General features: G+C 38.2%; 3 protein-coding genes across 10 annotated transcripts in view; 1 reads left to right on the top strand and 2 right to left on the bottom strand.

The window, feature by feature from the left end:
* The window catches only part of zcchc24 (zinc finger, CCHC domain containing 24), a 35,610-nt gene extending 22,394 nt beyond the window's left edge, over window positions 1–13,216 (top strand). Inside the window, exons 3-4 of the mRNA XM_057342802.1 lie at window positions 5,732–5,896; window positions 8,763–13,216. Of these exons, the coding sequence (XP_057198785.1) occupies window positions 5,732–5,896; window positions 8,763–8,876 (279 nt within the window). The 3' untranslated portion in view covers window positions 8,877–13,216. The remainder of the gene's footprint in view (window positions 1–5,731; window positions 5,897–8,762) is intronic.
* Window positions 13,217–14,341: 1,125 nt separating this feature from the next.
* ppifa (peptidylprolyl isomerase Fa) lies at window positions 14,342–16,774 on the bottom strand. The gene is made up of 6 exons (XM_057342063.1): window positions 16,529–16,774; window positions 16,212–16,242; window positions 15,708–15,796; window positions 15,514–15,610; window positions 14,933–15,008; window positions 14,342–14,844 (listed from the first exon to the last, which is right to left on the bottom strand). Exons 1-6 carry the CDS (start codon window positions 16,574–16,576, stop codon window positions 14,709–14,711), a joined length of 477 nt encoding a protein of 158 aa, XP_057198046.1. The 5' UTR covers window positions 16,577–16,774; the 3' UTR covers window positions 14,342–14,708.
* Window positions 16,775–17,339: 565 nt separating this feature from the next.
* Window positions 17,340–26,734, bottom strand: part of zmiz1a (zinc finger, MIZ-type containing 1a) — a 132,070-nt gene continuing 122,675 nt past the window's right edge. For 6 of the 8 annotated variants that reach the window (XM_057341623.1, XM_057341625.1, XM_057341629.1 and 3 more), the window contains 13 exons: window positions 26,475–26,657; window positions 26,298–26,366; window positions 25,564–25,732; window positions 25,100–25,241; window positions 24,803–25,013; window positions 24,420–24,525; window positions 24,144–24,304; window positions 22,376–22,443; window positions 22,207–22,275; window positions 21,808–22,058; window positions 21,407–21,573; window positions 20,447–20,698; window positions 17,340–20,228 (listed from right to left, as the gene is read on the bottom strand). In XM_057341623.1, the coding sequence (XP_057197606.1) occupies window positions 20,121–20,228; window positions 20,447–20,698; window positions 21,407–21,573; window positions 21,808–22,058; window positions 22,207–22,275; window positions 22,376–22,443; window positions 24,144–24,304; window positions 24,420–24,525; window positions 24,803–25,013; window positions 25,100–25,241; window positions 25,564–25,732; window positions 26,298–26,366; window positions 26,475–26,657 (1,956 nt within the window). In that variant the 3' untranslated portion in view covers window positions 17,340–20,120. The remainder of the gene's footprint in view (window positions 20,229–20,446; window positions 20,699–21,406; window positions 21,574–21,807; window positions 22,059–22,206; window positions 22,276–22,375; window positions 22,444–24,143; window positions 24,305–24,419; window positions 24,526–24,802; window positions 25,014–25,099; window positions 25,242–25,563; window positions 25,733–26,297; window positions 26,367–26,474; window positions 26,658–26,734) is intronic. The other 2 variants (XM_057341624.1, XM_057341626.1) reach the window with 1 other exon arrangement.

Here is a 26,734-nt window from a genome sequence, read left to right as displayed (position 1 = left end):
AAGGGACACAGAAAGACCCAAGAAAACACTAGGTTCATTTAGACGCTCTAGTGGGGATTAATAAATAACACCAGCGCGCACCTGACTGGAATGCCTGCTCCAGTCCGGAAATCACACACAGACGCAGCTGATGAGCTCAACACTGTCATTCTTGTATGCGAGACTATGGGAAAGGCCATCTGCAGGCTCTGTCTTGGCCTTGCCTGAATCTCCTCATCCAGGCCAGACAGAGCTCCGCTTGATCCATTCACATATTGTGATGCTAATGACCCTGAGCTCTCTAACACGCGCTGGTACCTTCAGTCTGTTTACATGTGGAAAGCGTAGCCATGACACCAATTCACAGGACTTTTTAGGGAAGGAATATACTGTCCACTATTATTAATGGTAAATGAAATATGTATATGGATAGTTAACCAATACCTGTGTCCTATGGTGTGACAATAATTTAGGAAAAAACGGACAATTATGCTATTTTATAAATAATAGAAAATCATATATTATTAACAGTTTTCTAAATGTTTGCTGTCACACCATAAGACACATGGTATGGTTTATTCGTCATATACACTGAAAAAAACGAGTAGGATTTACTTATTTTTTGCACACGGTTTCTTGAAGTAAATTTACTTAAAACTGTGTGCCAAAATTAAGTAAATCCAACTAGATTGAAAATCCAACTCCGACTGAGATTACTTATTTTATGTGCTTATTTGTATTTTTCAGTTACTTCTGTTAAAACGTCCTTTTGAGGATATTCAGGGACATCCTCTGCTAGATAAAAAATATATAAATAAAAATATTATTTATTCATATATATATACTGTATACTGTATATTATATTTGTTTTATTTCAAGAACGTTTATTGTGGGGTGATTTGGGTTGGTTTGTAATAATTATAATTTATAATTAACCTATATAAAAACAGTAGAAGTCTGTGGTATATCAGTATTGGTAATGTTTGTGTGTATGTACTGGATATAGAAAAATTTCGTAATTCTGCTTGGCATTAACAAATCTTAAGCAGTCACAATTGTGTGGTGCTCTGCTTCTCAGAAATGTGTTTCTGTGCACGTGTTTATTCCCTCGAGTTCATCTTTATTTTCATCAACAGTTATTCAAGAATGTGTGGATATCCTAATGTTTGATTAACTATATGTGCACACAGAAAAATAACAAACCAGTTGAAAATTGGTGCATTTGTTGTACTATCTATAAATGATCAATAAATGTATGTTAATAGAATATAACTATTAAATACATGACAAAAGTTAATCAAATAACATCTCTTTCGTTCGTTCGTTCAGTCTTTCTTTCTTTCTTTCTTTCTTTCTTTCTTTCTTTCTTTCTTTCTTTCTTTCTTTCTTTCTTTCTTTCGTTCGTTCGTTCGTTCTTTCGGTCTTTCTTTCTTTCGGTCTTTCTTTCTTTCGGTCTTTCTTTCTTACGGTCGTTCGTTCTTTCGTTCGTTCGTTCTTTCTCACTGGATGAGTCTTATCTCTCGCTGCGGATGCCTCCAAACGCTGACACTCCAAATCACTATCTTTCACTTTCCTCCTCTGGCACCCTTAATTGAAAACAGTGCTGTGATTTGAAAGGGGGGGACTCGTCAAGTTTTCTCATGTTATACCAGTGTGGAACCCATCTGCTTCTGATTTCCTTCAACTTTAGTCCTGTAGGGCCTGATTGGAGGAAAGTCTCCAGCTGTAAGCGATGACTGCCGTACTGTGGTATTTGTCCTGTTGAGGGAAGGTTGGCTTTGCTGCTAGGACAGTCAGAGTCCCCCCATCCCCCCTTTGGCCTCCGAGGGGAACACAGCTGGAGGGGATGGTGAGGAGACGCTCGATATGATCTCCCTCCCCCCTCCTTACCATTTACAGTCACTGAATACTTGTATCTAATGTCCTTAGCATTCCCCATGCTAAAAGAGTGACCCTGCTGTTTGGACGATGGTGGAGTGATGGGGTTTGGAACACTGGATTCACCTTACCGCTGTTGACAGGCAGTAAATGCTTTACATGTGTGTGTTTATGGTTGTGTTTTCATGGTGGATGACGTTTTTTTTCAATTTCTGCTCCAAAACAATAACTATGACTCAAACAGCTGGATAGTGAGGGCGTCTCTCCAAAAAAACGTTTATCGTAATGGAATAGTTCAGTCAGAAATTCATCTTCGACCTCATTTTATTTTCATTATTCTATATAACACAAAGGGAGCAGAATGTTCCAGCAGCTCGGGATTATTTTAGGATACCTTTATGGTTCTTAATTGTTATTTCGGAATTATAAATCATCATGCACTTTTATTGTAAGGACAAAAACATGACATGGGGATTAAAAACAACTCCAAAGTTGCGAATTTAACTTATGCGCAAAATTGGAATATTGCATAAAACGTTTGTGTACTAGTCAACCGTCACTTCCCAATAAACTGGCACTAAATATTAGTAAGAAAAGTAAGAGAAGCCACTGAGTGAATATAATAATTTTCATATATAATTATAATTACTTGCGCAAGCAGACGAAATGCAATAAATGCTGCTGTTTGGGGAACTGGGAGGCCATTACAGAAATGCTTTGACGATTTTGCTCAAGAGTACTGATCTTGTTGCACAGCATCTGAAATGTTGTTATGGTCATTCTTAAATGCTGGTTAGTCAGGTTACGCCGTCTGCAGTTATATGACTTTTTGGAGGAATGTATTCGGCAAATGCGTTTTCATCTCCCATTATTCGCATTAACCCTTTTTCGCAAACAATAAATAAATAAATCAACGGTTTTTATTTCAAAATTTGCCCTTTCCATCACTTGTTTCCGATGCGAAACCTCAAAAACCCAGCTATTGACTTGAAGCACACTCACAGGTCGTGAGAGATATATCACACACTTCCTTCGATGTTGCTGTTATCGATTCCCTTCCTGTCTTTTAGCTCTATTTTCATTGGATAAACAGCTAAATTGATTTGCACAAACCTGCTGTGTCCATTAAGCTCAGAGTTGAGTTGAAATGGTCACATTACTTCTAGAGCACTGGGTAGAACTGTGTAAACACACATCTGAATCACACAGGCTTTGGTCTGGATTTGTTTAGATTGTGGCGGTACTGTCAACACCATTGGCTTATCATTTCCCTGGTGGTGGCTGTAAGTAGAGCGAGTAGACCTTTTCCTTATTGTTTCATTTGGAAAATAAAATGTGTTTTGTTTTGAGCAATTGCTTATTTTGTGGGAAGAATATTCACAAAGCAAAACGGTAATTTAATACATTTTTAGGTCTGTTTGTGGATTTCAGGTCCGGTGGTTGTCTAATGTGTGTCAAATGATAAACCTTTATTTATTGCAACATAATTAATGAAAATCAACACTGTTCAATATTAAGTTACACCAACTCTGTAAATGCTTTTAATATTTTTTAATAATAATACTGCAGTTTATTTTTGTACTGTGCAAACGTCAGCCCACCACAAGCTTTGTTGCTTAAGCAACACTAAGCGCATCTTGAACTCTCCTGAAGTCATTCAATTAGATTTAGAAATTAGGATTATATTAATACTGGCTGTATTCTAATAAAGAGACTGACAAATAATCAGATGGTCATTATTTGTTTAAACACCATTACTGAAAACGGATGGTGGCCTAAGACTTTTGCAAAGTACTGTGTATAAATAAATGTACTTATTTATTTTTATTTTATTTCCTTCTATTACTGGAGCAGAAATGTTTCATTTTATCTCTCTAGAAGCATACAATTTTCATTTCAGCATGTTTCCTTCATATTGTCAGTGTCCCTCTATTAGTCTGAAATCTATAAAAAACACAACCAAAATAGGTCAGACTGCTGTAAACAGAATATCATGTGTGTCCTCTGGCTCTCACCCAGAGACCACTGCAGTGCTGAATATATAGAGCCTTTTTCATAGAGTTGTGAATTCTGCTGATCAGATCTCTGTCATAGAGATGCCCAGGAGCCATTATAACTTTTAGGAAATTCTACATTGGCTAACATGTTATTTGCTTGTCTGCAGTGCAAAGAACTTTTCTGATCCTATCCACGTAAAACAACAGCATTTTATTATTAATTTTTACTGTTGTTAAAACGAATAGCAAAATAGGGCAGCACTAAAACAATTCTCTTCATTGAGATCCTAAATGTTTAAAGACACCAGTGATGTCAGGCCCACGTTAGTGGTTCTGATGCCAGTTGTCCACACCCACGCCAGACCACCAGCATTACGTTACTGGAGGGATTGGTAGAGTCATATGGACAGGCTTGCATCAGTCTAAGAGGTTTGAAAGCAGCCAAGCAACAGCCACAAACGTCATGGCTTCCAGCTGTTGTCGACAGTTTTGTTATGAGCGATTGCGTCATGTTGTTTAAGGTCTGGGAGGTGGTCTTTTGCATGCATGTCAGTTGGCCAGTTGGCTTTGGTTGGATGGAGCAGATGCTAATGAATGATATCACCTTCCTTTACTCAGATGGGACCTGGAGCTTCAGTTCCAAATCTCTTCCACATCAGTAAAGAAGCTTTAGATCGCGCTATCCCTTTAAGAGCGTGCAATAAACATTCCAGGAACCTGGAAGGGGACAATTTGTTATGCAACGGTTATGCAGGGATTTACATCATAAATTGTTTTTTGTGCCACAGCAATTTATCCAAAATCAAAGCCAGATGAATAGGTTTGTAGCACGGTACTGCTTTTCTATTCTTTTGTAATTCTTTGTTTTTGCAGGAGTTGAGTAAAATAGGAAACAGGAAATATGTTGAACTGCATTGACCAGAGATCAACCACAGCACAATTATCCAGGGTTAGAATTCACTCACATGATTAAAATCATTAGAATTCCTCGTATTCAGAATTCTGGGATTTGTGCAGTGGTTTGCTTGCAGTCTGAATTCTCAGGTGAAGTCTGCCATACCACACATAGCAAGCGTAAGATGATGACTTTTGAGATGTTAGAAGCAGCTCGCTATAAATACCAACATTATGTTTGTTGATGCGCTTTGTGTGTTTTTTCAGTTCAGCACACAAGCACACACAAATGCAACTTTGCATTTGGAGATTCATCAAAATGGCATTTGTGATGCTCAGGGCCAGGGGAAAACATTGTCTTTATTGTTAATGTTGTTTTTTGAAACTTCTCCCATAATAAAGTGTAAGCATGTTACTCATAAAAAACAGGTTTTCAGTAGATTTCTATTATTATGTGTAAAATATATAAATCAGAATTGTCCAAGCAGTTGGCTGCAAGCTACCAATCTTCATACACTTGAGAATTAATCCTAAAACGGCTCGAGGAAAAAATAGAGAGGCTAAGGTCAGTTCTAAGGCCAATCCTCCCACAATACCAAAATAGGTTTGCATAAAATTTGACCAGTTGCAAATTTTACTGTGGTGGTTCCAGCACATATTTAATCACCAATAAACATTTTCATTTTAATGTAGTTCCAGTAACTGTATACTACACTACTGCACTGTTGTACTTGCATGATGCATGATACGCAAAAATGTTCCCTTTTTTAGCTCTCTAAAAACATTGAAGTGCACTGTATGCCTGATTTGCATTCAATTTTGCCACTCACAAATTTACACAAATTTGCCATAACCCACAGTCTTCTAATTGGTCAGGAGCTAGACTGAGGTCAGAACCATTTCAGCTGCTCTGAAGAACGTACTGTAGCTACTACAAACTCAAATCTGTTAAAATAATCAAACTCTTTGACATGCCTTCACAGGCCAGACCCAAAGGCGAAGGATTGACTCCATATCAAGGCAAGAAGAGATGCTTTGGTGAATACAAGTGCCCCAAATGCAAGAGGAAGTGGATGAGTGGAAACTCCTGGGCCAACATGGGACAGGAATGCATCAAGTGCCATATCAATGTTTATCCTCATAAACAGGTAAAATTCTTATATTACACTACTCGTAAAATTTGTGACACTGTCTCTTTAAACGCTAGATACAGGTTTTTCTCATTTGTGAGTTTACTGTAGGCCGATATGTGTGTGGTGTGTACCTATTGTGTAATCTTCTTAGAAGTTCTTGTGGATGGGGCCCAGCGGGTACGCTTGAAACCTGAGACACAAATCCAAGACATCCATCTAACCCAAATATTCACAGAACTCTTGAGAAGGGGTCCTTTTACAGGAAGTATGGATAATGAAAACAGTGCAGATACTTATGCGGCTGTCTACTCAAACGCATAGACAATCAGAATAAAGTGTGAATAAAGCATGAATTATTTCAGAATGAAATGAAAAAAAAAAAGAATTTCTAAGGATTTTTGTCTTGTTTCTAGTACAATGTTTAAAATGATTAAATCAAAATACATTTACTTGCGAAGCAGGGACCCATATGAACTTATCTGAAACAAAGTGTAAAAAGTAAGTTAATGCTTAAAAAACGGGGAAAGAAAAATAAACACTAGTAAATTAAAGGTATAGTACAACAAAAATGAAAATGATTTGCTTATCCCTGTGTCATCCCAAACCTGTATGACTCTCTTTCTTCTGCAGAACACAAAAGAAGATATTTTAAAGAATGTTGGTAACCGAACAACACTGCCCCCCATTGACTTTTATTGTATGGACACAAAACCACCAAGACATTTTTCAAAAAATCTTTTGGTTTCAACTCAACTCAACTTTATTTATATAGCGCTTTTTACAGTTTTCATTGTTACAAAGCAGCTGTACATGAGACATATTGACTATAAGCAAAACAATTAAAGTTGTACCTGTAAAAACAAGAAAAAGGTGAAAACACAGAAGACAGACATACCCACATACAAAACACTCCACACACACAATATGCACACGTACTAACACACATAGACATAGACACACACACGGACGCGCAGACACACACACACACGTACGCACGCACAGTGAAAGCACACATTTAAGATAAAGGAGAGAGAAGCACATGTCAAATATAACAGACTATAAATTCCTATATGCAATATTAATTAAGTAAAACTTTAAAATTCTAAAGCAGCCCCCCGGCCAGGCAAAACAGTATGCAAATGTTTCAGAAGAAAGAATCATATACAGATTCTAATAAAAGATTACAGAATTTGTATCTTTAGTTAAACTATTCCTTTACACTTAAATTAAGTTTCACCTCTTGATTATTTTTCTCGCACCATTGTCTGATATTTTTGCATAAGCATTGACTTCATTTTTATATTATTTTCCGAAAGGTTCTTATTTTGTTATTTATGAAAGTTCTTATTTTAGGTCATTTTGCTTCTAAAGAAAGTATTGAATCTTAATTACTAAATTTGTAGATATTAGTACTGCAAAACAAAACAAACATTTTAAGAAAGAGATTATTTTTTTCTAAGGCAACACTACTCATAGTTCAAAGTTCTAATATTTTCTAACTTATCTCAAATGAAAAGCACTCATTTCATTTTTATTTTAAGCAGTTGTGCATTTAAATGCCATTGCAGCCATTGTGCTTTATGAAGCAGCTGTTAAAAAGTCAAACTCATCCACAGGAGGGAGTATTACGGGTAATACCATTCTGACAAGCAAATTCTTTAGCTTGTCACTCTCACCCACTTAACATGTTTCCTGTAGTAAGCGTGTGCGATGTGCAATATATATATCAAAAAGCCTTTAAGGGTTTGCAGCTGGTCGTCTTTCCCTATACAAGAGAATACTGTTTTTATTGTCCTCTCACAATGGAAATCTTTCATCCAAGATGTGGAGTATGGAAATCATTTAATTCTCCAAATCTCACAGTGTAAAGCATTTTATATCATCAGCAGTTCCTGTTGGGCCATTAAGTGAAAGTTACTCCGTATCGCCAATTCCACAGTCACATATAAAAGCCAGAATTTACTCTTGAATGCATGAGACGCAGGCGTCTGGAGATCCCTGCTTTTATCATTCTCATATTTAATGACATGCACAGGGAAACAGGCTGACATCTTTACAGTTTGAGAACAGAGATAGAGCAGAGGTATAATGGAAAGCCCTCCCAAACTTCCTGCTTTGGCATTTTCCATTTTTGGCAGGGATGAACTCTGCTTATTAAGACGACGTTGCCAAATTATTAATTCGGCATTGAACATTTCCTCAAATGATCATTTCGCAAAACCTTTTGGCTTTTCGAGCAAACACTCCCTTGGGTTACAGCACTGTCTCCTCCCAGTGGCCCGTTCTAACCTGGTTTTCCGTAATTCACGGAGCGCCGCTGAGATGTACAGGAAAGAATAACAAGATTGTAAAACGATCTTCCAAAAGCAACGGGCGGGAAAACAAATAATTGCAGGAGTATTATTTGTGATCAACAGCCAAAAAGATTTGGCTCACACGTGTTCTCAGTGTCTTTTGAATAATGTCCAAGACAAAGATTCACTCTTGAATCTGGCCTGCGTGGTCGTGGTGGTTTATAGCTCGGCCGTAATAACAATTCGCATGAGAAATGGAATCCTGTAGGCATCTAGAGTTGCTTTAAAATCCTCTTTTGCAGTTAACATATGTGGACAATAATTGGAAATAAATGAAATGGAGTATTAATAACAAAGCGTGTACTTCTGGCAAGGATTTACCATCGATAACGGTCCTAAATTCATTTTTGACACACCCCTGTGGTTTGTCCGTCACGGTTTTAGACTTGGACTTGCACGTTCTTGATATTTGTCTCCAAAACCATATCTCCAAAGAGTCTAGCCAAACGTTAAAGCAAATCTCGCATTTCAACCTGAATGATGTGCTCGAAAACTTCTCACTGTGATTCACGTTCTGTTTCCCTCAGCGTCCTTTAGAGAAACCCGATGGGCTGGACGTTTCCGACCAGAGCAAGGAGCACCCGCAACATCTGTGCGAGAAATGCAAAGTCCTGGGCTACTACTGCCGTCGTGTGCAATAAGGAGGTCCCCGTCGTCGTATTACTTCCTCTGCCCCCTCCACCCCCTTTGCTTTGCCTACTAAGCGCTCCGAGAAAAGTGAAAAGTGCCAAAATGTAAATATTTCTAACGATAGTAACGCCTTTGTGTATCAGCATGCGTCACATTTATTGGTCATATGTGTATAGTGGACAATTGAATATGTTTGGAACAGATGTCACTGACAGTATTCGTATCCGTCCAGGGCACGGTGGATTACCTCACCGCTGCGTCCTCTGATCGTGTGTTTACAGACTTTCCCTTCATTCTCCTTGCTTAGTGAACGACGTGTCGAGCGATGTTATGGCGTTAGTTCACTCAGCCAAGGGCCCATGTGCCTTTTACAGAGTTTTGGGTCAACAGCACATCATGTTAACTGTGAATTAACAGAGGGATAATGGACTTTCCATCCCTAGCTTTTGTGTCACATATTTATTTGTTATGTTTGTATATTGTATCTATATTGTAGTGCAATTGAATTGACTAAACTGGGATAACTACATCTGTGTTTATATATCTAGAACCCCACCTCTTGCCATTAGAAACTACTGTAGAATAGAATTGTCTCATGCTTCGGTCTAGATGCGTTGTTTGTTTATTTCACGTACTTGTATGAATTGCCAAACGTTAGATCATTTCGTGAAGTCGCTACATGTAGCGCTGAAGAAAACACCCAAATGTCAAGTTCAATCAAGTTGTTGGCAACTATGCAAAACCATAACATCTTAGGCAGATTCGTCTGTTTTCATCGACGCTGTCATATTGTCTCTACGTTTTATGAAGTGTGTTGATGATCAAAACCAAGCCATGGCTAGACGATTCGCAGAACTGAGCACAACATCACCGTCCTTTGAAATGTGATCATGCACGTTGTAAATTGTTGCCAGAGAACTGCTTTGACTGTCTTAGGAACCCAGATAAAGCTCGTTCTTTTTTTTTGTAGTACAGGGTCAAACATTGAGCTTTTTGGTCCAGATGCTACCAGTTCGAAAGCGTTCCTTAACATGACACCTGTTCCAGAGTTTATTTGCCTCAGGATGAAGAGTGTGTTTGAATTACACATGATGAACCATTCTTATATATAACACTGCTGTGAGGCACAGCCTCGGTATCTTTTCATGGTGTGCAAACATTCATTTATAACATTCAGATTTAATAGTTCCCTTGCACTGAAAAGTGTTGAAATAATGCATTTTTACACAATCGTTGTGATGATGAAATGAAATCTAGGTTAAAGGAACAGTTCACCAAAAAATAAAAATTCTGTCTTCATTTACTCACCTTCGAGTATCTGTATAAATGTCTTTGTTCTGATGAACACAGAGAAAGATATTTGGAAGAATGCTTGTAACCAAACAGTTCTTGGCCACCATTGACTACCACAGTAGGAAGAATTGCTTTATACATTTCTTTGTTCTGTTGAACACAAAAGAAGATATTTTGAAGAATGTAGGAAAGCAAACCATTCTGAGGCACTTTTGACTACCATTGTCACTTTTCCTACTATGGTGGCTACGAACTGTTTGGTCACACGCATTCTTCCAAATATCTTTCTCTGTGGTCAACCAAACAAAGAAATATATACAGATTTGGAACAACTTGAGGGTGAGTAAATGATGACAAAATTTGTATTTTTGTGTGAACTGTACTGTATATGTGCATTATGTACGTTTTATACGCATTGCCAAACCCAACATGAGTGTAGATTTATACAAGCTTAGTTGCATAACAATTGATTAATTCACCCTGTTAAAACTGTGATTTTGGGGAAGGATTTTCTATCTGGGTGGGCAATATGTGATTATAAAGGGAAAGGATGGTAAAGTAAGTCATTTCGAAGAGTCTTTGGAGATGTATAATGACACTTTGGGTACATTCGATTGGACGTTTTAGCGAGACATAAGTCTCAACGAGAGCATGAGGATGGGATTTCTACATGATGAAACAGCTTGTTGAAACAGTTGTTTACCTCGTTTTACAGCTTACATGAAGTACTAATTGGTCATATTTGACTTTATGTCCCAGGATCATCTTATATTAAATGTACAGTAGCTTTACATGTTTGGATAGTGGAGAGATTTTGTGAGAATTTTCTAATTGATTCTTGATGTACATATGAAGTCAAACCCATTTAATGCTAAATACAATGTGTATAATTGTTTACTTAACTTTGGAGTCCACATATTATGTTTTGTCTGAATATTAGTTTCATTCATAGGGATGAACTCTGCTTGATATTAATCTTGTGTGAAGGGAATGTCTCTAGTGCCTTAGTTGAGTCACTCGGCTCGGTTATGACAAGTCTGGATTTTCAGTAACAGATGTCATGTGTGATACTGTGGAAGAGAACTATTCGATGCCGCCTTCTCGTTACTTCAGCATAGAATTTGTAGATTTTCTGATGTTAAATTGAATCAAACAATCATCCAGGGAGTCGATTTTTAGATCACTTTAGATTTTCAAAAACAAGAACTTGTTAGTTCCTTGAACGTCATTATCGTTTGTGAGAGCCTGTATTTCTCATGGCTCCACTGTGTGTGTACGTTCCTCCGCGCCAACGTTTACGTCAAGCCTCATTTCAGCTGGAATGAGTTCCTCTGCTTTTTGATAAACACCGTAATGAATGGCGTAATGAAAATAAGCAGCGAAATGAACGATTACTGCGGATTCATCGTAATCATTGTGGATACTCTACACTTAAAGGTTTCCTTGCATCATTGGGATCAATGTCATTCATCATCAGTTCTGTAATTCTGAATAGATGATCTAAGCACCACTAGAGCAAGGCTTCATTATAAAACTCGCTTTGTTAGGTCACATTAAAATAGTTGCGTTGCACTTTGTACAAGACTCAGATTTTCCTCATTTGCTAAAATGAAACGGGCCTAAGTTTTGTAAATGTTGAATGCAGATTGACACAAATGGAATTGATTATTTGTTTGCGAGCTTTCCGTGATGTTTTAGTGTTCTAACGTTCCTCTCTGCTTTACTGAAGAAGACAGAGCTTGTGGTATTGAGAAAGAGCGTACTTGCATTTAAAACTATACAAAGTGCTTTTTGCGCATGTGGTTTTTGTCTTGAAATACATATACTTGACTTTTATAGCTCACTTTCAGTATAAACGTGTTATTTTCTATTCTATTAAAGGTATGTGTATTTTGGAAACAATATAGAGATTTTGGAGCAATTTGACAAGATTTTCGTTCCCTTATAAAGAAACAAGTATGTGTTTTGTGTATATATTCGATAGCCATCATTATCAAGTTAGCTATTTCAAAATGTTACGATGCAATATTTGTGTGTGAAAAAGGGCAACTTGCTGGGAGTTTTTGTTTCCTTTGATGTTTTGCAGTAATCTTATATCCTACAGAAATATTTATGGAAGGATTTTGTTCTTTTTTTGTTTTACAATTAAATTCTTTTGTATAAAATATGCAACAAAAGCTACTCTATGAAGAAAATATTGATGATTACATAGAATATTATTCAAAGGTTGGTACATATTATGCCCTTACAAGCCATTTTATTTGTGTTTGGTTATTCTAGATGTTATTGGTATATATATTAACCTTGTTTAGAATATTGGTGTGTTTGCAATACAGCATGGATGTTATGAGTTGCAGTTATGTGATAGTTACAACACTTTGTTTTAATGTTACAAACAGCTCTTTTAACATAACAGAGACCGACTGACACACTGTAAGTCGTATATGCAAAACGTGACAAAAGATGTGACTAACTCCAGAGAAGACTTTTACATTAACCATTGTTGCAATAAATTAGGTCCTTACTGTATGAAACTGTGAGCTCCAGTTAGGCATGTCTCCAGTTACTGCCAAGCCCAGGAATGATGTTGAAATATTTCCTTCATGTGTCAAAACGAAAAAAAAAGATATATTTTCAAAGTATCTGGGACTGATGTTTGCATGTGCATGTTTTTTTAATGATTCAAGAACTAGAATTTGTGCAATGTATTCTTATTTAAAATACATGTTTAGTTCCTGGCAAGATATAGTTTTTGTAGAATACACCTAGTTGTTAGTCATTAATAAATGCCTTTATTCACTGCTAGTATTACAGAATGTACTGATTTAACCCTCATGTTGATAAACTCATATTTGTAAAGTCTGTAAAATATTTGTCGTCATATTGATCATATTGGATTGGACGGAGTGACGAGATTTGAAGGAAAGTATCACATTGTGAGGTGAGATCAAATCTGTTGCTTATCGTCCATGAAACGGCATTCCGATATGTGCCTTATTTGTTAGTTAGGAAAACTGAAGACTGTGCTTTTAGATGTTTGTTCAATTAAAAATGACTAAATCAACCATGTGTGTCTTTGTTTTATTTCTTTTTTCCTTGTGTTATAGCACAATTTGACATTTCTGTCTGGGCCAAAATATATGTACGGCCTCTTTTGGATTTCAGCATATTCCTCGGCCCATCTTAGGGCGTTGTGAAATTCTGTCCATTTTAAATCGGTCACGCTGAAGGCTGTATGGACTGATTAATTATTTAGATACGGTCCTGGGGAATGATGCTTGTGTAACTGAAAACCCAATCTGAAGCCTTGGGGAATGCCTGCCATTCTGACATCAGTTTCATTTATTGTCGAACAGGCTGAAGAGCGGTTCTTTCAGTCGAGAGAGCTTTGCAAAGATGGCTTTGCAACAACTCAGGTTTGAAAACATGGATGTGTATTTTTCCATTCTTGACCTAATTACATGTAATGATTGTAAACATATGAGCTCTGTATGTGGATGTTAGTGCTTGGCAATGGTGCTGGCCGTGTCTCTTGAAGCCAAGTTTAAGTAATTGGTCTACACATTCCAAATCCCTTAAACTTCACAAGAGGGTGGAGACCCAAATTATATCAAGTTTGTTACAACAATGCAAACTTAGAACTAGAATGTCTCTATAGCAACATTGCAATCGGAGAAGTCAAACAAACCAGTTGCGAGTTCAGACCCCATATGGTTTCGTTTAGGAGAGCACTGTTTTCAACAAAGGTTCATAATTTACTTTCATAAGACATTACTGTGATAAGCTACACCTACACGCCATTTAAAAACGACTGCTCGGTTTGTCTCCATTTCTTTTACAGAACATCATAAAAGTAGCACCAGTCTCTGCTTTCAATATTGTTTTAACACGTTCATGTTGAAGAGTTTCTTGCTAGTTTCAACTTTTGAGGTGGAGATGCTTCATAGCCAAACAGGATGTCATATCCTGTTTTAGGGGACAGGAAATCTTGTTGCTGGATAGAGTCTAAAAAAAGGTTTAGGATCATTCTCAGGAAGATCTAAAAAGCACGCCACGCAACCAGATATACTGCAGTTGTAGCCGGCGCTCATCTGGAAAACAGCCTTGAGTCATTAAAAAAAAAGGGCACGGGACGCAAATATCCTGGAAGAAATTCCATATGTCACAACCAGTTTCATGTGTAATTTATTTATTCCAAATACCTCCTGGGTTTTTCTGGCATAGTTCTCAGAAGGTAAACAATCTCCATACAGCTTTTATCCTAATTTACAAACCCCAAAAATGTTTTGGAAATCAGTCATAGGCCATGAGGAAATGTATACTATCTATTTCTCATACGGTATTAAAAAATACTTTCTTACTGCGGTAAGTATACTTGAGTAATTCGCTTACTTAGTAAGCATAAAACATCTTGAAGAATCCACAGACGATGCATAAATTCTACAGAAACAGGTTAGTAACGGTAATAATAAAACCAATAATTAGTTAATAATAAAAACCAATAATTTATTACACATGCAAAATGAACATGTTTGTTTAGAACTTCACAATCATTTGAGTTCTCCACAGTCTGTGATGACAATCTTCTTTACAGTTCCTCCATCATGTAAACCATAGGACTCCATGAGAGAGACGGTCTCCATGCCCTCTGTGACCTGACCAAACACAACGTGCTTGCCATCGAGCCTAAGATAAAAGGAAGAGAAAATCAAGCCTATAAACAGTTTAGACAGTTTGGATGGGTAATAATTAAATAAGATTTCTATTAGCATACCATTCTGTCTTTGCAGTGCAGATGAAAAACTGCGATCCATTTGTGTTCGGCCCAGCGTTTGCCATTGACAGCACACCTACCAGGAAGAAAATCAGCAATGCATGGGTGAATTTGTAACTTGAGTTATTTAATTACGTGTAAGTAAAAGTATAACAATCAAGTGGTCCCCAATAGTGAAAAACAGTGTGTGTAAGGGGGACTTCGGAAGAGAGACAACATCTGGGTTTGACAAGTTATGGTTCTCTACTACAATTACATCCAGTCATGTATTACACAACCCGACACTATTTGAGCAGATTAAAGCTATTAAAAGGGTTCGTTGGGGTAGGAACCCCTGGCACCAAAACTGCACTAGAATACACTGGCTTTGACTTTTTTTGAAAGTAGGTCATTTGTTTGGAGATTACAAAATGTGTTTCTAAAAATCTGCAACTAAGGGAGGTTTAGCACCACTTTGTGGCCTTCAATGGAAGTGCATGCACATATTTGTCACAATCACATGCGTAGTGTAATATAGGTTTTGTTGTCAGTTTTGCGTACAAAGCCCTCAATGGTTCAGGGTAAATGAGTGGTGGCATTACCTGGTACGGTGAGTTTCATCTTAAAATTCTCATCCTTAAATTTCTTTCCATAAATAGATTTTCCGCCCGTGCCATTATGATTAGTGAAATCTCCACCCTGTCCACAAGGCATCAGTCATGACATGACTTTAGGGCACAACATTCATATACATACATTTCATCTATCACAAAGAAAAAAACATGAAAGCAGTTACCTGACACATGAACTCCGGGATGATTCTGTGAAACACAGAACCCTTATATCCAAAACCATGTTCTCCTGTACAAAGCGCACGAAAGTTCTCTGAAAGACAAGAACACATGAACACTGAAAAGAACTGTAAAATGATATTGAACATTTTATGTATAGTTATTTTAAAGGAGTAGTTCACCTTCGAAATGAAAATTCTGTCATCATTTGCTCACCTTCTTGTCATTTCAAACCTGTATAACTTTTTCTTCTGCAGAACACAAAAGAAGATATTTTGAAAAATGTTGGTTACACAAGAGCACAGCATTCCACCCCCCCCCCCCCCACCCCCTTTCACTTCTATTGTAACCAATGCAAGTGAATGGGGGGGGTGTTACCAACATTCTTCAAAATATCTTCTTTTGCGTTCTGTGGAAGAAAGTCACACAGGTTTAAAATGATAAGAGGGTTAGTAAACGTTGACAGCATTTTCAAGGTGAACTAACTTGCTCCTTTAATGCATGTTTACCTGCTGTTTTAGGAACCACTGCAGCAAAGAGCTGCAAATGAAATATGCAATGTAAGAAACATCTTCATTTTCGTAACATCTCAATGCTACTGCTTTATTTACTGTGATTGAGTACTATTGTTGTCATTTATAATGACATCGGATTCGACAGTATACACAAGTTAGCCTTCCTCTTTGCGTACTGGCAAACATTTTCATGTTTTTATATGCCATTAGAGCTTAACAAGAAGAATGATTGTGCATGTTATTTACCCAATGTAGCCTACCACAAACTTGACAAATAACTGTGGCGTCAGCTTCAATAAATCATAACTTGCCTCAATAATAATTCTTCCAATAAACTCTCCGTCAGCTGCAATGTCCATAAACACAAGAGGGTTCTGCGGAGGTCCAGAAACAAGCCTGTTCGCAGCGACTAATACAGAGCAATATTTTAAACGATTCTACATCTGCAACATTCTTGCTAGGGCGTTGAAAACCCATCAACACAGACACGAAGGAACCAGCCAGTGTTCAAGGAGAACTGACCGGGCGAACACTACCGTACACACAAGCACGCATGTGACAGTTCGTTTATGGTCAAGTTAAAATCCACAGCGACACCGCGTGGATGGTTGGAGTATCGTGCACTTTGTTGAACATTACCAACATGAATAGGGTAAAAAGTAAATGCATTAATTATGTATTAATTAATTGTTTATTTATTAAGATATTCTGACAAATACAGTGAAATTATTTGTGCATGTTATTTGAAGGTCACTGGTGAATAAAATTTGTTTTACGTTTAAGCGAATTTTGTCACTTATGTATTCATTATTAATTTATTCAGATATTCTGCCAAATACAATGATTACATTTTTGCTTTTCCCAGATTAAACATTATTTGTGCATGTAATCTGAAGGTCACTGGTGAATAAAACTAGTTAAAACTAGCGAATTTTGTTCAACTACCAGCATATTGTATGCAGGTTTATCAGGGACAGAAACATGTTTTAGGCAAAATATACCTGGAAAAACATGCTAGTGACAATATCTCACAATAGCCCTGATGTTATTTGTGCATATTACTATTATTTCTTTAACTCGAATGCAATCATGCCAAATAAAACATCAAATACACGGTTTCATCTGAATACATATTTATTAGATAAATATTAGGATGTCACAGCATCTAACTACATACAGTTTTGCAAGACTAAAAATCACAATTAGTTTTTCGTCATTTTTTTCTTCTGACCAGTTTAGAATATGAAATGATTGTACAACAGAATGTACAAGCAAAGACATCTGCAACATTTGGCGCCAATCACCTCAGATTGTACCTCATTTTTTTACATTTTCCTGATCATGATATCAAAATTGTACAAACTCTGGATTTTGGTTACAATCTGTTGGAACCGCTCCTGGCCCCGGTTTTTTCCAAATTATTCCCCAGGATTTACTTCATTATTTTCTGTAGCACCTTATTAAGTACACAAGAAATGGAGCAATACACGTAAGCTAAATATTACACAAATGTAAAACAAATGTGTCTCTTTTTATTCCCTTCCCAAATTCCTCAGTCATGTGGGATGAATATTTTACAAAAGTGAACAAATGCTGAGAGGTTCCACAGACGCTAACAAACACAGATTCATTTTACCCAATTTAGATTCTGATTCGAGGATGCAAGCTTTACAGATTCTAAATACACAATGCATATTCCCCTGGGGAAAATGAATACATTTCTGTTAACGTGTCTCTATTTATCATTTACATATGTACATGCATCCCTAATGTGCCCCTTTCCCTGTTTTCTCTTCGACTCTCTCCGAATCCCCACCTGTGGCTGAATAGCAAACACAGTCTTGATCAACTAACCCCGTTCTCTTTCAGCCTCAGCACCGGCCGTCCCCTCGACATCTGTACATCCGTAGCATGTGACAGCTCAGACTTCTGCCGGCTTAAGGAGTCTTTAAGTTCAGTTTATGCCTATTTGTGTCTACAAAGTGGGAACGAATATGTGGCAGTGCATCTTTGAAAGGATATACAAGTATACTACAGACGAAACGTTATAGAACTTGAACCCAACTTTTCGTTTTGGAGTTCCATTTCAATTGTCAACAAACAAACATCATTTTGTACATAATTCTACATCAAGAAGAACAGAAAAACTAATATTGCAGTTCATAAAAAATAACTTAAAATGGAAACATGTTTCAAACTGTGATGCTGTATCCAGTAAACACATTTCAAACAGTATTCGACTGTACAGATGACAGGCGTCTTAGACAGTCTCCGAGTAACATCAACATCATGGAAATGTTATTCTTACAAATATCATAAATACTTACAATCATCCGAGGGTCATCTTACTGATTTGAAATAAAAGAAAACAATTCACCATGTACACTTGGACATAAAGGTCTTACTGAGATGCAACAATTTACTGAAATGTACAGTTTCTGTCACTTTGTATGCACGGATGGGTTACTGAGATAATATATAGCTTTAATTATATAGTTGAATTAAAAAGTAAAATCTATAAATATAGAACATATTCTAAAAAGGCTTTCTTCATTGTTTGTTGTAAAATTACTATGATTTTACATGTAAACAGAACGATAAAAGTGAAGAGAATTACGCATTTTTAACCATTTTAACCAAAATGTGTGTAACCTTCCCAAATCAGGGTGCTTAACTTTGGTAATTCATGGACATTTTTTGATAAATGTACACATTTTGTAAAAACAGGAAATATATGACCATAATATGAACAATATAATTGTGCATTATAAAATCAAAATTTAACAGTTCATGAATAAAAAAAATCATAACACGAAACCATCGCTAAAATAAGGGACGACTGGCAACACCAGACGTCCAATCATTGTATGCAGTTTGTAGAAAGTGGGGTACGGGCATCAAGAGCCTAAGACGACCAAACCTCATGCATGGAGGATCATCACAAAGGCAGATGACAGTGAAGGTAACACAAGACTGACTACTCTTTGGAAAGTGAATTGTTTTCTTCTAGTACATAGAGGACATTACAGGGGGAAGTACAGTCTGTCGGAAGATGCACAATGCCAAAGGTACAGTGCTGAAATGTTTGCCTTGAAGGAAAAAATGTATGTTGTGATGCCCTCTAGCATTTGTTTAACTTTGCCTGAAGGTGGCGGACATATGAAACGCGTTAGAAAATGAGGTGCTGCAATGTTTACTAGAAAAGCTGCGTTCGATGACGTGACAAATTGGGCAAACGAGAGTTAGGGACTGTTGGAGGACTTTCCCATCATTAGTCTTTTGGGATGGGAGCGTTACGTCATTCTGGTGATTGTGAGAACAGCTTTCTTCCCTTCGTTGTTTCCTTGACAGGAGCTTCCAGGTGCAGTTTAACGCAGTTCTCTTGTGCTTTTTCAAGGGAGATGGACAGATAACTAGTGCGAACATCCGGCTGAGGACTTTTGACAAGGATTCGGGAAGCTGTGGTGGTAGAGCTTGGAAGAACGAACGTTCAAGAAATTGCGGACACACAGAGGTCATTACAGGAAGAAATATATATATATATTTATATATATTTTTCTATTCAGGTCTTTTTCACAAAAGGAAAAAAAATCTGAATTAAAAATGCTACAATACTTTCCTAGTGAGCGCACAGACGGTCCTGTGTGATGTCATCGTATGAACAGATTATAGCTGCACATGTATTTCCGTTAGTATTGAAAGATATCACTTTAGTGCCAACCAACATGGCTGCCATACACGCGTGGAAAAGGTTGCTTGTAAAAGAGTGAGATATTTACATGAGGAGGAGGCAAAAGGATGGCTGTTTCCTGTTCGCAAAATACACAGTCTGTCCGCAGGGTGCCTCTCGATTCCTGACAGCCAAACAAATTAGGGCCACTCGGAAAGGCCAAGCGAGGGAAGTCAGTTGTTCTCAAAGAGGGAGAGCAGATCGTCGTTGCTGCTGCTCGGGAGGTCAGGGGGATCCAAGTATGACAGCAGCTCGTCTGGGTTCGCCAGTTCTGGCAGAAGCTGCGGAGGTTAACAGACAGACACCTTTACAATCCATACGATACGATCTTGTATTTGCAGTTATTTCTGAACGCTCCAAGAACTCTAAACACAACTCCTGGGAAACGCTCAATGCTTTGGACCATGTGAAATGCATGATGCTAACATCACTCCATCATTCCAAGTAATGTTAGAAGCACATGACTCGAAAATGAACGTAGAAAAAGATGAATACTCACATCTAGTGAAGGCTCGGGCATGTCTGCAGGTCCCTGGCCACCTGCCTGCCCATCGGGGTTGAAGGTCATATCGGCATGTGGGTGACTGTTTTGGCCGGGCTGCAGTGGGGGCGGAGGCTGGCGTGGGGGCTGGGACGATGGGGGGCCGCTGTGATGCAATGGCTGAGCTGACTGGCTGTTGGGGTGGGGGGATGCGTGCATGCCTGGCTGCATGGAAGCGTGGGATTGATCAACGCTCACGGGATGGGACATCTGCAGAGGGAGGAGAGAGAAGCAATGAGTGTCCCTGTGTAGGGCGGAGCGTTCCAAATGAAAGCTCAAGTGCCAGCCAGAGAGCAAGAACGATGCCATGCAGTTGATTCCAGAGCACATAAACCTTCATGTTTTAAGAATTCTTTTTGACTGAATGATGTTGGAAAAATCTTTAAAGGGATAGTTCTGTGAAAATGATCAGTTACTCACCCTTGTGTCATTCCAAACCCACATCACGATCTACAGAATTTTCTTTTTTATGTATTTATTGCAAAATAATTTGAATCATCAGTAAAAATATTGAAATATTCTTCGATATTAAAAAATAAAATTGTTAAAACGAAGACTTGTTTTTACAATTAATACCTTAAATCAAGTTTATTATGCATAGTATATTGCCCAAAGCCCATATATTTAATATTTAAAGTGATTTAAGTCTTAAATTAATTCTCGGAATGTTTCCATATGCAGTTTTGCATAAAAAAATAGTGTAAGGATGTTTTTATTGAAAAACAAAACTAACACATTTTTCTGCAGAAGTTGCTGTATTTTTGTTAGATTTTTTGTAGCAAAACTTTCAAAAGAAACAACACAGCCATAAACGTTTTCTCCCACACAGATGGAAAGATTTCGTCCAAAGTTGTTTTCTATGTTTCAATACAAAACAACTTAACAAAGGCTGTTTAGTAAGAGTTTGAGGTGATTTACCGAGTCGGGCATGCCGTGGGTGAGGGGCTTGTCAGAAGACATGAGGCTGTTGGGCATGTCTGGTGGATGTGAGAGCTGGGGTCCGTGCATGAAGTCATTCATGGGAGCTCCGCCACCAGAGTTACTGTGGGTGAAGTCAAAGTTTCCATGGCCCTGGTAACTATTGCCTGATGCACAAAACAGAGAAAAGCAATGAAGAGCAATGACCTCAGAGGTGCACAAACAAAGAGCTTGAGAGAGCAAGTCGGCCTGCTAAAAGCTTGCGAGCGTAACTTCTTTTGACCGTTACGATTGAAGGGAAAAAATGAAGCATACCTAAACAATGAAGCTTGCAAAACTCTAAGGACTATTTTACGAGACAGGCAGATAGAAAAGAGCGCACAGACTGAGTGGGTGCTGACCTCTACCTTGACCTCCGTAGTCGCCGTTATTTCCTCCGTGCTGTGGGGGGAGAGGGGTGTAGGGCGAAGGGCCGGGACCCAGCTGGGCGATCATATCCAACACATTAGGCATGATCATTTGACTGGGACTCATGGTTTTAAAACGCTTTGCAAGAGGGCCATCTGGGTCTTCCTTTATATGAATGTCAGACTTTATGGGTACCGGCCTCCAACTACACGAAGGGTCGATGGTGACCTCTTCAAACTCTGAACTGGAAGAGCAGAACATTGCGGTGAGCGTTTAAAAGGAGCTCATGACAGTTTCAGCTGAAGAGATGACTATATATTAAAAACACACTTGAGATTATGATGCAATTGTTAAAGGACTTATGGGCCTCAATGTGTTACTAATAAACTTACTTTTGAATAGCATTGAGAATTCCCCACATGTACTGATCCACTTCAAGCCCTTCCAATAACGCTGTTTTACTGGGGACAGACAGAAACATATAAAACACAAAGCCAAAGGGAACAAGAGATCATATTTATTTGACTGTCAAAACTATTTTCATTGTGATGTGCCACATACTTGCATACAGGACACCTCCACGTTCCCCTCTCACAGTTCAGCTGTAGATACGACTCCAAATCAAAGCACTGCAGCAGGAAATCAGCACTTAAGTATATTTCAATCAATGCAAAATCACACAGTTATTGTATGTAAAGTAACACAAGATGACTTTTAATGAGTGGACAAGAATCTGTTCTTTGAATTCTTTAAGAAACTACCTGACGAGAAGAACAGTAGAAATGTATTAAAGGGATATTTCAGAGGCAAAACTACATTTCCCCATGTTTTATTCACCCTCAAGGCATCCTAACTGAATATGGTTTTCTTCTTGAAGAATAATGCAGTGAGAGTTATAATACCACATATCTTTTTACTTCCAAGCAGTAGAATGGGAGTGAATGGGTGTCGATTTTTTGAAGCTCCAAAAAGTGCATCCATCGATCAAAGAACTACTTGACACGGCTGGGTGGTCTTAACAAAGGTCTTCTGAAGCGAATCGATGCGTTTGTTTAAGAGAAATATCCATATTGACAACGCTATTAACGTTGATGTCTAGCTTCTGTTATCCCTATGCTGCGCGTGAAACTGAGGCTTGTTTTTCCGGCAAATGACACATGCGTGTAGTAAGCTCCGGTGACGAACGCGGCATTTTTTATTTTTTTCCAACAGGATGCCATCTCTGCACAGGAGCTTTCGGAAACGGAATATGGAAGCTAGACATCAACGTTAATAGCACTGTCAATGTGGATATTTCTCTTAAACAAACGCATCAATTCGCTTCAGAAGACATTTGTTAAGACCACAGAGCCGTGTCGAGCAGTTCTTTGATCGATGGATGCACTTTTCTGAGCTTCAAAAAATTGACGCCCATTCACTCCCATTCTACCGCTTGGAAGTAATATTATACGTGGTATTATAACTCTAACGGCATTATTCTTCAAGAAGAAGTCATATTCAGTTAGGATGCCTTGAGGGTGAGTAAAACATGGGGAAATTTTGTTTTGCCTCTGAAATATCCCTTTAAGTCCGCACATGGTTACATCACATCTTGTGCTGTGACTTAAAACCCTTAAAGGGACAGTTCACCCTAAAATTAAAATCACTGTCACTTTTAGAGTACTGTATGACTTTTTGTCCATTTTATTAATTGAACACAAAATATGCAGTAAGGGTCTAAATGTTCCCTCTGCTCTACATGACACTGTATTGTGAAAAAAAGTAATTAAAGTAAATGGTCACTGAAACTGCAAGTCCCTAAAAATCTGTTATTTGTATTAAAAAGTCATCCAGATGACACAATTTCTATTTTAGGGTAGTACTTCAGATAACCACTCCACCCAAAAGCCTGTTTGTACAGCTGCAGTTTTTAACTTTTGTGAAAAAATATGAAAATAATAATTAAAAATATAAATATATACAGTGTATATATATATATATATATATATATATATATATACATAAAATAATATATATACCTGTATATATATATATATATATAAATAAAAAGCAAATTAAAACATTTAAGTAATTAAGTAACATTAAAGCATTAAATAAAAAAATCAGGTAGTACATAAAAACCAGACGTCCATAAAAATCAGCATTCACAACTGCCGATTCTCTACACTAATCCTATAATAACAATTTATAATTTGAGCTATCACACAATTTCACAGAATATGTCACTTTAACAAAAAATGAAGTAGGTAAAGTACCCTCCAATTTTGTGTCTCAAACAGAGGCATAACCCTTTAACTATGTGAAAATACACATTTCAGGAACAACTCACCTGCACATGTTTGCAGTCATGTCCCCTAGCAGGAAGTTGGATCCGACGGAATGTGATTGGACACTTTAGGGACACTTTGATGGCTGTCTGCTCCACTCCATCCTCCCCATTTAGTGTTGCGTTCCCGGAGGACGCGACTACACTACTAAAGTTTCTTTTAACTGCAGAAAAACAGGCATGGCTGTGATTAGAGGGTCACGGAGATGCTGATGCAGAGTGGCAGACGAAATGCTGCAATGGAAAAGCTTAAAGCATCTGCTCCGAGCCTCTACTCACTTTTGGTGATGCAGTGCTCAGCAGGAAGAAGCCTTTTCTTTAGAAGACCCTGCAGGACAGATCGCACCGACGGCCTGTGGACCAGCTGCAGCACGAACAAATGAGACTGCAACAAGAGCCGAACAAATGCGTTACTACAACCCGCCAGCATGCATCCGTACCTCAGAATATCCTTTACATGATACACTATCGGTGTCGTGCACCTTTCAAACACGGAAGCATAAATCTGATACCAGCTGCAGACGTAGTGAACGAGAAAAGATGCTGCTTCAAATCAGTGTTATCTGATTTCATATCACATGCGTTATTTACAACAGCGTTCTGACATGGTCATTAAATGACAGACTATACATTATTGAAGGGCACGGCGGAGGAATACTCACACAACAGCACGCCGTGACCGTGATCTGGATGGTGTTTCTTCCAGGCTGACACACGTGTTTCAGGTGAAGGGGTTTGTGCGATGTTTTATTCTCGCCTCTCTCGATAGTAAGAGGCGTGGCATTGACGCTGACTTGGACGGAAGCGGGCCAGTTGGTGTTCATTTGTCGGTCCTCATGGTGGTAGCACTTAAACTGCAGCTCCAAATCAGATCTGCATGACAAGTGTTAAATTTGAGAGTGTAAATGAGGATTTTTATTTTTAGGTGAACTGTTACTAAAAAAAAAAAGAACACAAACCTCCACATGAGAGTCTGGTGGACGGAGGGGCGCAGATGGAAGACGTGGTTACTGACAGCCAGGTTGTGCTCTAGTCTGAAGGGTTCCAGCACAACGCCATCCCTCACAGGGAACGTCAAGCGCAGCTCCTCGTTGGGATTGGCTAGAAGAACAAACATCAAGAATAGATGAATTTACACTCCATTTTAACTTTATCAGTGGGTGGGAAGCTTCCCTTTCAGTTCACCTAGTTTTACCTTTTCCTCACTGAAGTGCATATATTATGAATGAGCTCTGAGTGAACGTGAAAAATGCATGAATCTCAGATAAATGAGCAATGGGACTTTTTTGCGCTCTGCTCCAGGTGCCGGATCAAAGGCTTCGTAGAGGTTTACTTCTGATAGACTGTGACAGAGCTTGTAATGCAGACAGAAGGGAGATCAATGCGATGAAACGCTCGTGTGTGGTTTCTTTGCGCGACTCACTTGGAGGTGGAGGCAAAGACGTCATGTTCGGCTTCATGTCTGGAGGAAATGGAGGCTTGACGTCCTGACTGGGTGACATGTACTGATTGATATTACTTCCTGGAGTCATGGGTGGCGTAGGGTTCCCGGGAACCGGCGAGTGGGGGTAGTTCACAACCTGCCGAGGCGGCTTTAGCCAAAGAAACTCACAATTACTGCCTGAATATATAGCAGAACTGTATTAATACCTAAAGTGGAAAGTTATTTAAAGGAACAGTTCACCCAAAAATGAAAATTCTGTCATAATTTACTCACCTTCAAGTTGTTCCAAATCTGTATATATTTCTTTGTTCTGATAAACACAGAGAAAGATATTTGGAAGAATGCTTGTAACCAAACAGGTCTTGGCCACCACTCACTACCACAGTAGGAAAATTGCTTTATAAATTTCTTTGTTCTGTTGAACACAAAAGAAGATATTTTGAAGAATGTGGGAAAGCAAACAGTTCTGGGCACTTTTGACTACCATTGTCATTTTCCCAGTATGGTGGTCAATGGTGGCCAAGAACTGTTTGGTTACAAGCATTCTTCCAAATATGTTTCTTTGTATTCATCAGAACAAAGAAATTTATACAGATTTGGAACAACTCGAGGGTGAGTAAATGACAGAATTTTTATTTTTGGGTGAACTGTCCCTTTAATATCTGTGCTTCTAGCATATAACCAGTGAAAGAAGCAAATGATTTATGACTTACCCCATTTCCTTGATTGTACCCATAACCACCGCCAGAGAAATTGTTATTTTGACCATTAAAAGGTTCTTGCTGCAATAGGAAAAAGCAAGCAAGGTTTTTTTCATAACACAATTTTCACCCTAATGGTTGGCATGAATAATATGAACAAAACTAAAGATTTTTACTAAACAAATGTACCTTATAGTATTGGCCCATTGTTACACCCGTGGGAGGGTACTGGCCAGAGCCCTGCTGTCCCGGCATCCTTTGTCCAGGGTAGTTGGGAGAAGGAAGAGTTCGAGAAGCATTTGGATTAGGGTACTGCCCTTGCTGGTTGGGAAACTGACCATTGGGACCAAACTGCTGACCTACATAATTGGGCTACAGAAACAAAAAACAATTGCTTCAGCAAAACAAAAATGCCTGCTTTAAGTTTTAAAACCCAGCATTACAAACTT

The sequence above is a fragment of the Triplophysa rosa genome, linkage group LG9 (assembly GCF_024868665.1).
Source record: "Triplophysa rosa linkage group LG9, Trosa_1v2, whole genome shotgun sequence".
NCBI lineage: Eukaryota > Metazoa > Chordata > Actinopteri > Cypriniformes > Nemacheilidae > Triplophysa > Triplophysa rosa.
Note: the sequence above shows the minus strand (reverse complement) of the source record. Positions and strands in the feature narration are given on the sequence as shown.

What these genes read in the sequence shown, in the direction of transcription:
- ppifa (XM_057342063.1), bottom strand. Translation starts at nt 16,576, where the DNA reads ATGGACATTGCAGCTGACGGAGAGTTTATTGGAAGAATTATTATTGAG. An exon ending in AGTGGTTCCTAAAACAGCAG is followed by an intron (nt 15,797 to 16,211) that starts GTAAACATGCAT and finishes CTTGTCTTTCAG; the next exon opens with AGAACTTTCGTGCGCTTTGT. An exon ending in TGCACTGCAAAGACAGAATG is followed by an intron (nt 14,845 to 14,932) that starts GTATGCTAATAG and finishes CTTTTATCTTAG; the next exon opens with GCTCGATGGCAAGCACGTTG.